Source organism: Etheostoma cragini, chromosome 22 (assembly GCF_013103735.1).
Source record: "Etheostoma cragini isolate CJK2018 chromosome 22, CSU_Ecrag_1.0, whole genome shotgun sequence".
NCBI lineage: Eukaryota > Metazoa > Chordata > Actinopteri > Perciformes > Percidae > Etheostoma > Etheostoma cragini.
The window spans coordinates 12,153,632-12,168,931 of NC_048428.1; the positions used below are offsets into that span (position 1 = coordinate 12,153,632).

The following is a 15,300-nucleotide window of genomic DNA, read 5'->3' on the forward strand; positions in this document are numbered from 1 at the left end:
TTGTTTACCCAGACTTTTTGCCTTGATTGTATAATGCATTACATAATTTGGCATGGAAAATGTGTTTGTCTTCATGCGTGTTTCTGCACACTGTCAAAGTGCTTTGCAAACCATAATCTTGTTAGTAATTCATATTGCTACACGCAATATTTTAACATTAATTAAATGCCATGCTTTTAACCACTTGAGGTAGCTGTTTTCAATTTAAAAAAAGCCCTGATAAACTCACTGTACGTGACCTGCCCAGCACTGAATGGCTGACAGACAATGTTAGCAACTAGCTGGTGAACAGATTAGTTACCGTGTGTGAATATTGGACTGTAATATGTCAATGTTGTGTACAGCTTCTTTCACTGCCCCCAAGTGGACAAAAAAAATCATTGCAAATTTAACAGTCCGCTAGATTGATTAAATTGTCCGACGCCTTGAAAAAAACCAACCAACCTTTTTGTCTCTACGCTCCACATGCCCATGTTTTCACGCCTTTCATTTCACTCTTGTTCCACCGCTCTATAACGCCTCTACTTGCACCCTTCTCTGCCTGTCACCTCCCACCACCAGACATTCTGTCTGTGAACAGTCCACATTGCTTCCTGTGTCTGCCCGTGACTTTATGCCCACTCAACCTAAAGGGAACTGTTAAGATCCTTAGTATATGCCATGGGCACGCTACACATTCGTGGCTGCTTTCATTTGCCTGCACATTTCACACATTTCAGAAATAGAAGCATGTATGTCCTTGTGGAAGCATGTGTGGCTGTCTACTGTAGGCTATACATGTCAGTAGTGTGATGTAACTGGAATGCTTTAATGTCAGTTTTTAACAGGAAGTGCTTTTAAGTAAGGGCTTTTAGTGAAGCTGCATTTAGCCCCACCGGTAAAATTCCTACGTGTTTGTAATAACTCATGACAAGAAGCAAAGCCTTTTTTGATATACTTATAATTTCTTAAATCTTATTTTTATCCGCAGCTAGTCAGTGTTTTCCAGAGGCTGTAAACACAGCCTGAGTGTGTCCATTGTCTGTGGGTGATGCAGGGACTTATTTCTAGAGAGGAAACGGTCAGTCTCTCCCGCCAGCATATGGCTCCTCATGCATTTTAATGTCTCACTGTCCCAGCCCGTCAAAAACGGGACAGCCCAAAGTCCAAGGACAGAGAAGTATAGTCTGATACAGAGACATCTGTCTTTTGAGGTCACACTTTACAAAGACAGAGGAAGTGAGGGGAGGAGTGAGGATGAGGAGACACAGCATCAATAGACAGATAAAGAAAGTTCGGGGAAAAAACAAGAGCATTGATTGAAAGAGAGAAAGGATGGTGAAGGAAAGAGGGAGAGGAAGATGGATGAGTGGGGTTAAGCAGGGCACAAGGCACAGCTGTTAATACTTACAGTGATACTTGGACAACCCATCTTGATCCTTGCATTCCATACTGCAATGCCGTGTTAATTGTTCATAAAGGAAGTGACTAATCCACTGGCTATAACTAATGAATTTAATATTGTTGCATAATTAGGTCTTTTTTGAAGGGAGTCTGGGGGCAGGAGTGGTTGTAAAATCCTCCCTCGCCAGTGCTTGTACTCCTTATAGTACTTTGTTTCCATGTGCACAAGCATTTTTACATGTATCGGATCTTTTGGTGGCGTTTTCAAGGGATTTGTAAAGCAGGTCACCCCCAGGCCTCTGTCTGTCTCACCATGGTACACTCCCATAATACCTCTCAGTGCTAATGCTATGCCCACATTGATTCCTTAATGTATTACTATTGCCTTTTTGGTTTTAGCATCAGAAGCATATAGTATAGTAGATGTGTACGCAGGTTTTGCCCATGGTGTTACTGTAAAGCAGGGATCTTCAACAGCGATCTGGGACCTCTAGGAGGTCCTCAGAGTCAATGCAGGGGTGCCTCCAAATGATTTATTTTTTAAAGTTCTTTTAAAAAAATAAAACCTCTTAACATGAATCTAACATAATATTAGCAAACACAAATCCCCAGGGCTTACTGGCCTATAATGTAGTCACTAAAGTAGTCACCTACAGATACTGTTAAATCTAAGGATTCACTGTACTACATGTATGTTTAACATTAAAACATGATTTGTAAAATCATACCAACACTTGTTAGCCATTTTAATAGCTAATAATTGTATGTAAAAAAGAAATATAGAAACTTCAAGCTACCCTACACATTATTGTAGGACCATTTTAATATGCAATTTAATTTCACACAATATTTGTATTATGTATGTAGTCTTTCAGTTAAGAGGTCCTTGGCTTCAACAATTGTTGAAGACCCCTGCTGTCAGGCATGTCTACATATTGATGTCATTCCAGTGTAACTGTTTTTTCACTGTAGATAGAAAAAGACGGATAAATAGAATAGGTTTCAAAACACCTTCCGTAGATATAGGACATTTTGTTAAAAAATAAAACAAGTTATTTATTACTGTAATGTATTTAATTATTAGCTTTATACTTAATTCTGTCAATTAAAGTTATTAAATTTTTGGTGCTGACTGGCATGGGATTCAAGCTTTCACTACACTACTTGCTGTTTATTCGTGATATGATATAAGTTGTGTGTGTGTGTGTGTGTGTGTGTGTGTGTGTGTGTGTGTGTGAGAGAGAGAGTGTGAGTCAGTGTCTGTGTGTGTCAGTGTGTGCCTATGTGTGTGTCTATGTGTGTGTCCTTTGGGCACTGCTCTTGTGTGTTCCAGCAACATCACAGTGCTCCAGACTGGATTATGGTCTTGCTTGAATGTGGCTGCTCTCCATTTGGAAAATCAGGATTTGGAGATTTGAGATAGAAGCACATGGGGAGGTGTTATGTTATCCCCAAGAGGGTCAGGCTGAGTGATACAGCTCAAAGATGAGGAGGGAGGGATGGAGGGTCAGAGGAGCAAGAAAAGTGAAAAACCTAGTAGAGGCAAGCCGATAATAATGTAAGTGTCATGGGTGAAACGGCCGCATAGACAAACAGACCAGTAAACTGAATGTCTGTGTATGTTTCTAAGTATCTACCACACTTCCTTTAAACATGGTGGTTTTCATCCTCTCTATGTCCTACTTAAGTGTTACCGTGCAACTCCAATATTGTGTCTTTGTTATTTCCAGAACGGCCCATGCCAGGACGAAAAGCGAGGCTGCAGAACAGGCCGCCATCTCTGCTGTGCATGACTCAGAAATTGCCAGGACGGTGGCTAGGGAGCTCTCCCCCAACTTTTACCAACCAGGTAACCTTCAACAAACAACCTTCAACACATTTCTGATATTTGAAAGTGTGTTCCTAGTGGCAAAGTGCGGACACCACACAGCCTTAGCAGGTATACATAAATCTGTCTAGATACTTTCCGACTGTCTGAATGTGAAAGAAACTCAGAATCAGGTACACTGAGGAAGTTAGGTAGATTAGATGTGATGAAATACAATACGTTGACTATATTTTAAGTGGCTATATTTCCATAAACGTTTGGCTGGCTATGCATGCAAACAAGGCTTAACACAAGGTTTTCAGACACTTTAGACAAGTTCTGACTGACCCAGAGATGAAGTCGCAGTCCTTGCTAAGATTGTTGATGAGGCCTGGAAGGGGGCCTTTAACAAATGAGTGGTCAGGCGAGACAGTGGGACATTTACTCAGCCAAGCTATTGTAAATCCCCTTTTACCTCCACTATATCTTTTTTTTTAGCTATACCCATCTCAAGCCACCAATTTGTCCATTCAACCATGTTTTTAGGTATTTGGGTAACTGGTAAGAGGTTGGGTTCTTTGTGTGAATAATGATATTTGCACAATTTATAGTTGTTTACACAGGCTGTGTCTAAGTTGGTAATGAGCTTGTTGTGGGCGCACAAAAGCGTAGGGTTTGGTGTACCAGGACTGTAATCGAAAACTAGAGAAGTATTGAGGATGACTTCTGACACCACAATGCGGGCCTGCATGTGTGCTTTGACAAAGCAGAGGCTGCTATGCAGCAGGGAACTGTATTCTGGATGGAAGCCTAGTCTTTGCTCTCAAAGGCCTGTTGTAACAGTTCAGAGATACTTGCTGAAATGTTTCTGTTCTTTTAGTTTTTCAGATCATACCAAACTTGTGCTTTAGTCGAGTGTAGAAATGTCTCACAGGTATAGTATGTGCACGGAGGTCGAAGAAACCTCCTGCTTGTAATACCAAGTAGTTCTCATGTTCTCTCTGCTTGGAGGTTTAACAGGCACGCTGCCATGCTGTAAAGCAGTTCACAGCTTTAGGTGTGTCGACTCAACTCTGTTTAGTCCATTTACAAGGTAACCTGAGTTTAACAAGGCAATACATGTAATACTACACAAATAGTGAGGGGTACACATCCTTTTTTGTCAAAGAGGTGGGGTCAGAGGTGTAACACAAGGGCAAAAAGAGGGCAACATCACAAAAGAGTGAGTTTTTCATGTATTTATTGTTTTCCTTTCTTGGATTTTTAAAGAGAAGATTTTGACCAACGGTCATGTTGCCTTTAGAAAGAGCATTCATAACCAGATAAGGCAGTATTTGGTTAAAGGGTTTTGTAAGAATTTCAACAAAGTAACCTCATACATTAAATCAATTTGAAATTGTTGTTCAGCCATCTTTTGGATGACTGTGCTTTTTTCATTTACAGTCTAAGTTCTATACTAGCCTTGCCTCTTCCCTTGCCAAAAGCCACCACAAAATAGTGGATGACTAATAGATTGACAATGGGACCCATTCAAGCACGTGCCCCCACTAAGCCGCAGAAGTGGCCAGCCCAGGCCAGAGACATCCTGCGGCTTGTTTGTGTTGTGGAAAATGGCGATCGTGCTTGGCAGGCCGAGTGATCGACGGGTTCACAAGTCTGCATGGAGAGCTTCCTTGCCTTATAAGTCAAATTATGAATGAAAGTGGGCGACGTCATAATACTGTGCAGTGCAGGGCAACATCTATCTGAGCCACAGAGTTTAAACATTTAGTTATGTAAGGGTGAAGCCAGACAGGGGCCTTCAATCCCATTTTATTTCTAGTTTAGGAAAGTTTTAATTTACACAAGTTATTATATAATTTAGATTCTTCCAGAATATGGTATTTTGGGGTTTGTTGCTGGTGGCAGGTTATCTCATGTTTGAGGGTGTAAACAGTTTCCCCTACTTGCAGTTTCCTGACAAAAAAGCCGCCAATGTTGTTAACCTCAACGCAAAAATGTACTCTTAACATTTTTGTAGTCGGCTTGAAATCCAGTTTCTTTTATTTGTTGATTTGACCATCCTTACGTCACAGTGCAACAAAGCCATTTAATGTGAGTGCCTATTAAACAGAACTTGTGTGACTTTCCCAAACTAATCTGCTTTGCTTCCTCAGTGTCTACCTCTACAATGGAAATATTCCCACTTATCCCCATCCCACAGCTTCTAATAAGTCCTCTAGAGTAACAACCAGGGAATCTAAACCCCTTGTTGTTTGTAATTGGCATTTCAGACTCATAGCAGATTATCACCCAGATTGGGAGTCTGTACTTCAAAAGGGAAGAGAGGGTCAAAGGGAATAGGACCCTGGCCTTTATGATTGGTTCATACACAGCACCATGGAGGGGGAGCAGCAAGGGTTAGGCGTGGTCTGTGTCGTGACGTTAATTGGGCTATATTTGGTGCCAATGGATGCTCACCGTGGTCTAATGGAGACATAGCTGAAATCCTCATGCACTGAGAGGAACTTGGCCCCGCAGTCGGCCCTCTCCAGGGCTGACACAGAGCAGCTGTTCCTTCCTTCAGCAGGTCACCAGATGAGTGTGTGTGTGTTTGTGTGTGTGTGTGTGTGTGTGTGTGTGTGTGTGCAGCAGGGATCCCACACCGCCCCTGTTTGACCCAGTCAAGGTACACTTGGACCAGGTGGAACCATTATAGCCTGGACCTGTCAGAGCTGAAAAGCAGACATGAGCAGGTGCTGCTTTACATTCATAGCAGCAGGTGTAGTGGAGTATCTTTAGTAACTAAGACAGTAGTTCAGCTGAAGTTCAAAGTTATCCAGCAACTTCTTTCAAGGATATAGCATATCAGTTATTTTAGGATAGACAAACTTCTCAAATACTTAAAAAAAAAAATCCTAAATATGGGGATGTATTTAGATCTGTTTAATGCAATGTAATGTTTAATGTAATGCCATGGACAAAGGGGCATACTTTATATATATATATACATGTGTGTGCTAGTGTGTGTGCAAGCATGTGTGTGTGCGTGCGTGCGTGTGTGTGCGCAAATATACGTGAGTGTGTTTACATGCTCATTAGGACCCCAGTTTTGAGCCTTTTTTGAGCTGGTTTTGATCATTATCAGGATACTACTGTAGTGTGCACGTAAAGACCCCCTATGTAACAGAAGCGGAAGTAATCGGATTAAACAATGCCAGCTCCACCAAGACCATCTGCCAGTGTGAGTAGGTGGAAGAAAGAGAAAATCGAAAAAAGCTACAAATAGAGTCATGAATATTAAATATAAAAGTGCCGAGAACATGCTGAGATCACAACCCACTGAACAGACTCATGCACGTATAACATAGTTTATCAATATAAGTGTGAATAGAATAAAACATAACTTATTGCATCATAAACAAAGAACACAAACCAAGAACATGCTCTTCACTACCATTTGGAAGACATGCTATTATATCTGACGTATAAAAAGAGTTTGTCTTAGGAAATGTATGTTTCTGTCCCCGTAGACTGCTCTGTTCATCTGACAAAGATGTAAACGAAAGCAGCAACCAAGACCTGTCATCATTCATAGCAACAACAGTCAGTGTCATCAAAAACAGTAGTTAAATGGTGAAAATAGATATTTCAGGTCAAATGTGATGATTGCCCTTTCAACTGTGGAGTTTATCACACTATTATACAAAGTGTATGCTACGGTCCCCATACAAATCTTCCATAGAACCCAGGATAAAGCAAAATGGCAACAGATGTGATAACAACGCAGACTGTAACCCCCCCTCCCCCGATATACATTCATGCGTGCACACTCATACTGAAGCTGCCCTCTTGCCACTGCTGATCATCTCGTATTAAGGTCAGCAGGGGTTAGGTTGGGTCTTAAACAGCCGATCCGTTTAGTTTTGTAGGAGTATATGATTGTGTGTGCGTCAGCGCGTGTGTTTTGCCAAGAGTGCACTGGAGCAGAAAACGCGCTGTGGATGAACATGAAGAAAAGATGAAAGAAACACCTTGGCCATTTGGGTAATCGAGTCCCAGTAAATGTTCCAGCTGACCTAGCAGGATTGCTTGGAGTACATCTACTACATTTTCACCCGCTCGTCACAACATCTACACATGTTCAAGTATCTACAAAAGAACCACAAGTAATTAGATTAATCAAAGGAAAATTCTAGTGTTGAAACACACTCACAAAAGCATGTTCAGCATATTTTGGAGTCCAGTATGGCTTCAGTAGTGTTGTTGAAGTAGTTTTAAATGACTGCCGGTGTTGCACTTCCATGTAAGTGTGAAGCTAAGGGTCATTTTAGTAGCCAGAACCATTCAGAAAATGCCTGGAACCTCTCGCAGGAATCTGTCCCCAAACAGAGTAAAACTGTCCACCCACCCACGAAGCCTCATCTCTTATTGAGTTATGGTGTGAAATTAAGCTTGGCGGATATATTAAGCCCCGCAGAAGTTCAAATGACCCCCACCCCAATCTCTTTGTAGTGGGTCTCAATGGTTGTGGTGGTTATGAAACAAATTAGAAATGCCACACAGCCGACAAATACTTACAAGTAATGAGGCCCAAGAAATTCTGTAATAAGGCCGTTACACTGATATGGGATTGGATACACTTGGATTTGATGTTTGCACTATTGTTCCTGGAGGGGATAAGTGTCAAATCTAAATCAATATGATATATTTTGATTGAATTAAAGTGCCATACTTAATAGGTTATATGCATATAAAAGGCGACTTATAAATCCTTTAGATGTATTTCTTAGATGTTGCTGAACACGGCAACTTAAACACTAAAAATAACATTAAAATCACATCACCTCATGCTGACTCTGTATGTATTATTTGTAGTGGGGGTGAAAAGGAGTGGAAAACAAGCAAAACATTCTTTCCTTCTACTTTAAAATTAAATCGATTGTCTATGATTTCTAGATCTATTCTTCCGTATTTCAAATTGGCGATAGGGATGCGGAGGTTCCTTCTCTGCTCATACCATCTGATGTATTTCAAACAAAGCTGCATTGTCCCTCTTTTAGTCACTCTGACACCGTCTAATTTAGGCAATGGAGAAAAAAACTGAAAAACAAAGAGCCTCATGTCTCTATTTAATTTTTATTCAGTACAAAACAAGGGTAAAATAAAGTGTCATTTTTCTTGCGTGTAAATAGGCCTTTTCATTTTTATTAGGAAGCTATGATGAAACTTAAAAAATATATAGTTAAAAGAGGAGTGCACATTTAGTCTACTTGCAGTAGTATCTATCTGTAGACTATCTGTGTCAACTAACCCATGACCTCACTGTATAAATTCCTGATGGAAAGAAACAGTATGAGCTTCCCCTGACAAAAAAGAAGCCTCACTGCACCTTAAAGTCAACTCTCTTTATCTGTACAGCCGTGTTGGTTGGATGCTGAGAATCGACGTGACAAGGGCCTTTCCAGCAAAACAAAATATTGATAATAGAGAATTACTGGTGATACAGATGAGCCTGCAGAGGAGGCTTCTTTTGTGAAATCAGTCTTTTTCCCCCTCGTCTGCAGAATGATGGCATAAATACAATGTTGATTTAGGAATATTGTAATTGAAAGTTCAACTGTGCTTAGGGCCAGCTATAATTTAAATGTAGCTTGCTGTGGAAATCTACAGTCAGGCAGGATCAATAGCAAAATAAGACTGCTCTGTTGTCTTTAACCCGGCGTCTTGAACAGTGGCTGCAGCAGAAATTTCTAAATGGCATTGGTGTTGCTTCAGGGTTTTTTGGATCTCCTGTGTCAACATTGAACTGTCTGAACCTCAAAAGGGACATCTGATTCTTGTTGGGCCTGTATGTTATACTTCTGCACATGCATACTTTATAATCATGTGGATGAGCTAGGCAGGTGTTTGTGCCTCTCAGGTATTATCATTATATTCAACTCACAGAGCTAAATTGTTGTTTTTCTGAGAGGTAAACCCCTGGTTATCTTAAAATACCCAAGAAAGTTAGAAAGCTACACTTTTCACAGTTTTGAAAAAAGAATAATAGTGTTTATTTGTGTTCTTGCTGAGAGTGAGATGAGAACACTACAGCCTGCATCTGGTTAGCTCAGCAAAAAGACCTTAAATCTACCTACCAGCACATCAAAAGGTGGCTCATTAACACGTTATATGTAGTGTCTTTAATCCATTCAAAAATTTGTGTGTAAAAACAACACAATGACTTAACAAACAAGATATAGCATGTTACGTTGTGAGCTTTAGAGGTGCCGGTGTGCTGATTTTGTTACCATTGAAGAGAGCCATGCTAGCATTTTCTCATTTCCATTCTTATTTCTTAGTTAAACTAATTGGCTGGTAGTGTTAGCTTCATATTTACTTTTCAGATTTGAGAATGGTATCAATCTTTTCATCTAATTCTTTCATATAATGTCCAAATTATCTTTAAAAAAACATCAGATTAAAAAAATCAGTGCACAACAGGGATGGCATGTAATCTTGCTCTATAACTTGTGATAAATCCTGAGAGGCACGAACTCAGCTGATGCCGGTGCACAGGCTCAGGCGTGTATTTATTATGTCACCTCTCTCACCTCTGCAGGTCCTGACTACTTAAAACAACCGGTAAAGGAGTCTGTGGAGATTAAAGAGGTCCCTGTCGAAAAGAAGGACAACTCCCTAAGCGACTCTCCCCACTTCTTCCCCAAGGGTACCACTCCTACATGCTCCCCCGCGACCAGCCCTGTAGCCACGCCTCCCCCTTCGCCTCACTCCAGCAAGAAGAAAGGTCAGCTCGCCAACAGTACCAGTCGCAAAACCAGCAAAGAGGAAAAACCTTCCCGCAAGATAAGCAAAGAAGAGAAGGCAAGTCATAAGACCAGCAAGGATGAGCGGCCTAGTAGAAAGCTGAGTAAAGAGGAGAAGCCTTCTGTCCCTGATGGCCCCAAAGCTTCCAATGTACACATCGAGGCTTCACCTAGACAGCCCCCCGCAGCATCTGCTCCTCCTCCACAGCCTCCTGCAATTCCAGTCAATGGCGAGGTCCACAGTGAGTACCACAGTTACTACGTCAAGGCTCCTGCAAGGGTCCGCCCACCGCCGGACCGTGAGGAGGATATAGAAGAAGAGCCTAGTATCCTGGACCTGGCACGTATGCCTCCACAACCCCCTAAATCCTATAGTATCCCCCCTCCTAAGCCAGCCTCCTTACGGGACAGCAAGAGCGACCCCAAACTCAGGAAGCAGGATTCCCTAAAGCCAAAGAGCCTCGCAGACACAAAGAAAGCCAGTATGGAGATTGCAGAAAACATGGAAGAAACAGTAAGTCGCCATGGTAGGATAGGAAAAGGTCTTTTTGAATGAACATTTTGGGAAATATGCTCATTCGCTTTCTTGCCCAGAGTTAGAAGAGAGAATTTACAAGTATTGCTTTCATACGCCTACTTTTTTCCAAGCAAACAGTTCCTGATAACCTTGTTATGTGAAGATGGTCAGTGCATATTATTTGATTGTTGTTGTAGATTATAATGTGATATCCGATCTTGATCATGATGTCATTTTTTTTTTGCAGGGTCCTAACTCGGTCCTTGTTGCTATGGTAATGCTGCTGAATATTGGCCTTGCAATTATATTTGTCCATTTTCTGACATGATGAGGCTGTTTCTCAGGTAAATGTATTCATTTCTCCAGACACGTTGTATTCAACAACAAAAATGAAGAAGGAGCAGATGAATTAATGTATTTCTGAAGATGAATCTGCCCTTTTTTTACTGTGTCTTGTGTGTCTAGTGTGCCACAATATGTGTCTGAAATGTGACAAGCAGCCAATTCTGTTTTATGTTGCAGTGAAACCATGGCAACCAGTACAGTTGCATCGCCGGCCTTGACAAATGAATATGGCGCCAGTGAGACACGGGAGCTGCCGTAGGTGTTTAGGAATCAGCGTGACACCGAAGAGAATCAGGAGGAAGGCTTCACCACCACCAACCTGTCATGGGCCTTCTTTAGGGCCAGCCCCGAGAATTAGCACTGATTTGGCTTCTCTGAAAGCTGAGGTGAAATGTCGTGTCTAGTGAGATTTGTAAAAAAAAAAAAAAAGTTTCAAAATGCAACAAAAACATACAAGAAGTAAATGAAACCCACACGTGTGCTGATCCAAGCACTGGTCTCTGTAGCCCACCGCCTTGGCAGAGATAGCGGTGGGCGGACGGACTTTGCTGGAAGAGTGTGGAGATGCACTTTTAGATGACGGGAGCAAACAGCTGCCTTTCTATTTTGCCATCTGACGTTTTGATGAGGAGATGTGAGCCCGGGCGGGGCGGGGGGTTGGGAGGTTGTGGAGGGGGGGGGGGATATTTGCAGCGGGAATATGCTCGGGTGTTCAGAGCGTTTTCTGGGGTTCACACCACTCTTGCAACAGGAAACTGGGCACGGCCGTTGCCAGCAGTCAGTGCTCGCACGGTCACTAGCCAGTCTTACTCTGTTTACCCAGTCACCCCCGCAGCTTTCTCAAGCTCCGTCCATTGTAACCCAAGCTTACACTGCTATGAAACACTCCCCGTGCATGGTACAGTTTTAACATTTTTTTTTTGTTTGTTTTCTGTTTTTATTGTAGCTTCTTTTGTTCATTTTTTTTTTTTTTTGCTCGTTCTCTGAATGTTGGTTACCTGCAGTCAAATGCTTGTAGTTGAAAAGGAAATGTCATCTTCTCTCAAAAGTAAGTAAATACATCTGTTTTCCCTTTTTATTTTAAAAATGTCACTCATTTTTAACAATGGAGTTGTAATTTGACATTACACATTCATGTTACTGAAAGTGCAATATGTTTTTATTTTTTCAAAGAAAAGCTTATAGTATATTTTGCCAAAAAAAGGAGAGAGGGAGAGAGGGAGGGTGGGGGTGTGGGGTGGGGAGGGTTGTACATTATAAAAATCCTATGTTCCATTTCTTTTGTCAGACTCATAATTTGAATAGCCTGGTTTTTATGGAGGGTGTCGCTGAACAGCGGGCTTTGTGTTTAGGAAGGAGGTTCACAATTTTAAAGCTACCTAGCTCTGTGAGAGTAAAGTATCAAATGTCTTATGTTATTTATTAAATCAGAAGGAAAATAATTTCATTGCACATGTCAATGAACCATGTTGCTTGAATTCTTTCGTTCAATTCTTTGCTTTAAATGTTTCAGCACACCACTAAAATGCAAAGACGCAGTTCACGCAGCTGCTTCTGCAGGCCCTTGCGTGCTTGTGAGACTGGATCGAGACAGTCTTGTGGACAGTGGAAGTACAATTTATTCAGGTTGAGGCCATGGGGAATGTGGCACCAGGAAGAAGGAGAGATGCCTTTAAAAGTCTTTAACAGTACTACTGTTTACCTCAGAAAAAAAGATGAGGAGGGGGGGAGGGGAAGAGATGCCATCCTTGTCTTAACTTTGTCGTGTCGGGGCTACTTTGACTGTTGTCATCAACTGAATCATGCTTTGAACTAGCCTCGTCACAGCTGTTAGTAGTCTTTGTTGCAAGTATGGCATGAGTTTCTTTGATTTTAAAAGTGGTTATTTATATGGTTGACATTTGCTGTCATCCCAACGAAGGTTAATTATTTATTCAATGAACTAACGATGTGTCTGTGAACATTGGTCATCATAAAAAGGGCTTTAATATGGCTAGGTTTTGTTTGCTGCAATTCAGTTCGGCTTGACTTTATTGTCTGGTAAATGAGCGGCACGTTACATTTGGAGAATGCTTGAGCCAGTTAGATGTTTGAAAACTGTCCACATAACTAACCAATAAAATATTAATATAAATTAAAGATGTGGAATAGATAATTAAAGAAGACCAAGACACTACATTACTCAAGAAAACATTGATATATTACAAATGTGATGCATTAAATAAAAATTGTTCACCCTTTCTTTGCTACACCCTCTTTTCTTGTTTTAACTGTCTTCATAGGAGCATGGTGAAGAGGTTTCGGAGGGTTAAACAGAACAGCCTGTTTATGGGATATTTTTTGAAATGCAACATTGCATGTAGGAGTCATTTATATATAGATTATTATATACTATTTGTAAGGATTTTTACAGAGCACAATCCAGGATCTGGTATGAGTTGGTATTTTTCTAACAATTTGCACACCTGTATTTTGACAATGACTATAACTTGTTTGTAATTGGTAATGTAATGCACATGATAATGTTTGACAGTGGAAAAAAAATACTTTATTTCTAATTAGTTGTACTGTATGCACCATTTGGGGATGTGAAAGGCAGATGTACTTGTTTGAGTTATTTTAAGATATAACGAGGAACTGCGGGAGACTTTTGATATCTCAAGGTTCATGTTACCCCAATGATTTGTGCAAAGTCTTTGGAGATGAAGTCATGTGTATAACAATAAAGATGTTATGCCTTGTTGAACTACACTATCACGTATTCCTGATATTTTGATACGGCTGAAAAACAATTACTGCACAGCATACAAAAAACATCAATGGAACACAGTTACACTGGCATGCAGTCTATGGATTTGAATGAATAAATTGATGGATGCAAGGATTTCAACTTGCCTTACAAGAATGTTTTAATTCCAGTGTCATGTTCACTTCTCTGTGTCTCTGAGTTTCATTCTCTCCTCTGTGCTTAGCCTCCCGGCAAAGATGGCCTCATGATTACCTTTTCATAATGAGATCCGGGGGGAAAAGAGTGGGCATGAAATCAAAGTATCTTTGTCGGGGTCTCACATTAGCAGTGCGAGCGCGGGCAGGTGCCCCAGATTGTCTCGGGTCGGTTTGTACTGTTTCCACTGCTGATCAGCCTTGGATTAGTCTAGTGTTACACCAGCAATGGCACCTGCCTGGAATCAGCAAGGCCATGTCGTGCACTTGCTGTGCCCTCTGCCCTGACGCCGGCAGACACTGCAATGCCTGCAGAGAGTTTTATTATCTCACATTGTTTAGTGTACATTTTGGAGCTGGTTGGACTCTAAATTTCAATTTCAGTTCTTAATTCACTTATATTGCTATTTGTTTATCATGATGGCACACATTATTTGTTTAATTAGTCTCACAGGTTGAAATGTCAGATGTCATTATTCCTATTGACTAGTATAGTTGCATTGACTTTTTGCCTGTGAAGGAATATTCTGTGTATAATCCTGGATACAAAACCCCTGTGTGAAGCCAAACTTGTCAGTAATAGTATAGCATATCTCGGTTACTATTCTGATATGGCACAGCGTGCTGGACAACATTTGGCTGCACAAGCAGTCCAGGATAAATATAAACCAAAACCTTATAAGAGTATACTAGCTTCATAGACGCCATTTAACAAATTCCATTGGCAGGTATGATCCTGACCAGGGTGAATAATCTACAATCATCTTGTTTATATTCAGCAAAGGCAGATGTAACAGCTACTCTACGGGAAACACGTGCTCATCAGATCCTGGCATGCATTTGACACGTATTTCATCTTGGTCACTTTGCACCTTGGCCAGTTAAAAGCTTCCTTGTTGTTGTCTGATTATCTTTCCAGCCACTTCATATTGTTTCTCAATTTTTTACACCTACTAAAAGTTAATTGGGCATAAGAAAACAAGTCACATTGCGAGGTGCATAATGGAGGACCAAAGTGAAAGGTTTATTGATTGTTTTAATGTTGCTTTTTTAGAAACATCTTTTTTATTTCATTTGACCTATTCATTAATAGAGTTCATTAGATTTCTCCTTTTATTTCCAATTTTAAACATAATCTAACAATTTATTTTAAACGTTGTCGTAATTAGACAATCATCAGTGGAATGCTTTATAAACATTTCTATGACTCTTAGGTACGGTCCTCCATATGATGTGACCAGTTTGGACACAGTAATAATTCATTTGATTTTGAAACCATTAAATTTGCTACATGTCATGCTTTTTTCAAGTTTTGATAATAACTAATTTAAGAGCTGACAATCTGTTGAAATGTGACAGTCTAAAGCCAGAAATAGTCAGGATTCTTACAGCCAATCTGGATCATTAACAAGAACCCCCCTCTATTTAGCATTTTAAAGCTGCATTAACATTAAATAAATTCAACACAATGATGTTGTTACAAGCAAATGTAAGGACATTTTTAGTCTTTACCAATG

The 15,300-nt window shown here is 40.6% G+C and overlaps 1 protein-coding gene across 1 annotated transcript in view; it reads left to right on the forward strand.

The window, feature by feature from the left end:
- The window catches only part of jph1a (junctophilin 1a), a 31,960-nt gene extending 18,369 nt beyond the window's left edge, over positions 1–13,591 (forward strand). The window contains exons 4-7 of the mRNA XM_034862163.1: positions 3,114–3,232; positions 9,774–10,492; positions 10,743–10,839; positions 11,018–13,591. Coding sequence (XP_034718054.1) covers positions 3,114–3,232; positions 9,774–10,492; positions 10,743–10,823 — 919 coding nt within the window. The 3' untranslated portion in view covers positions 10,824–10,839; positions 11,018–13,591. The remainder of the gene's footprint in view (positions 1–3,113; positions 3,233–9,773; positions 10,493–10,742; positions 10,840–11,017) is intronic.
- Positions 13,592–15,300: the final 1,709 nt, after the last annotated feature.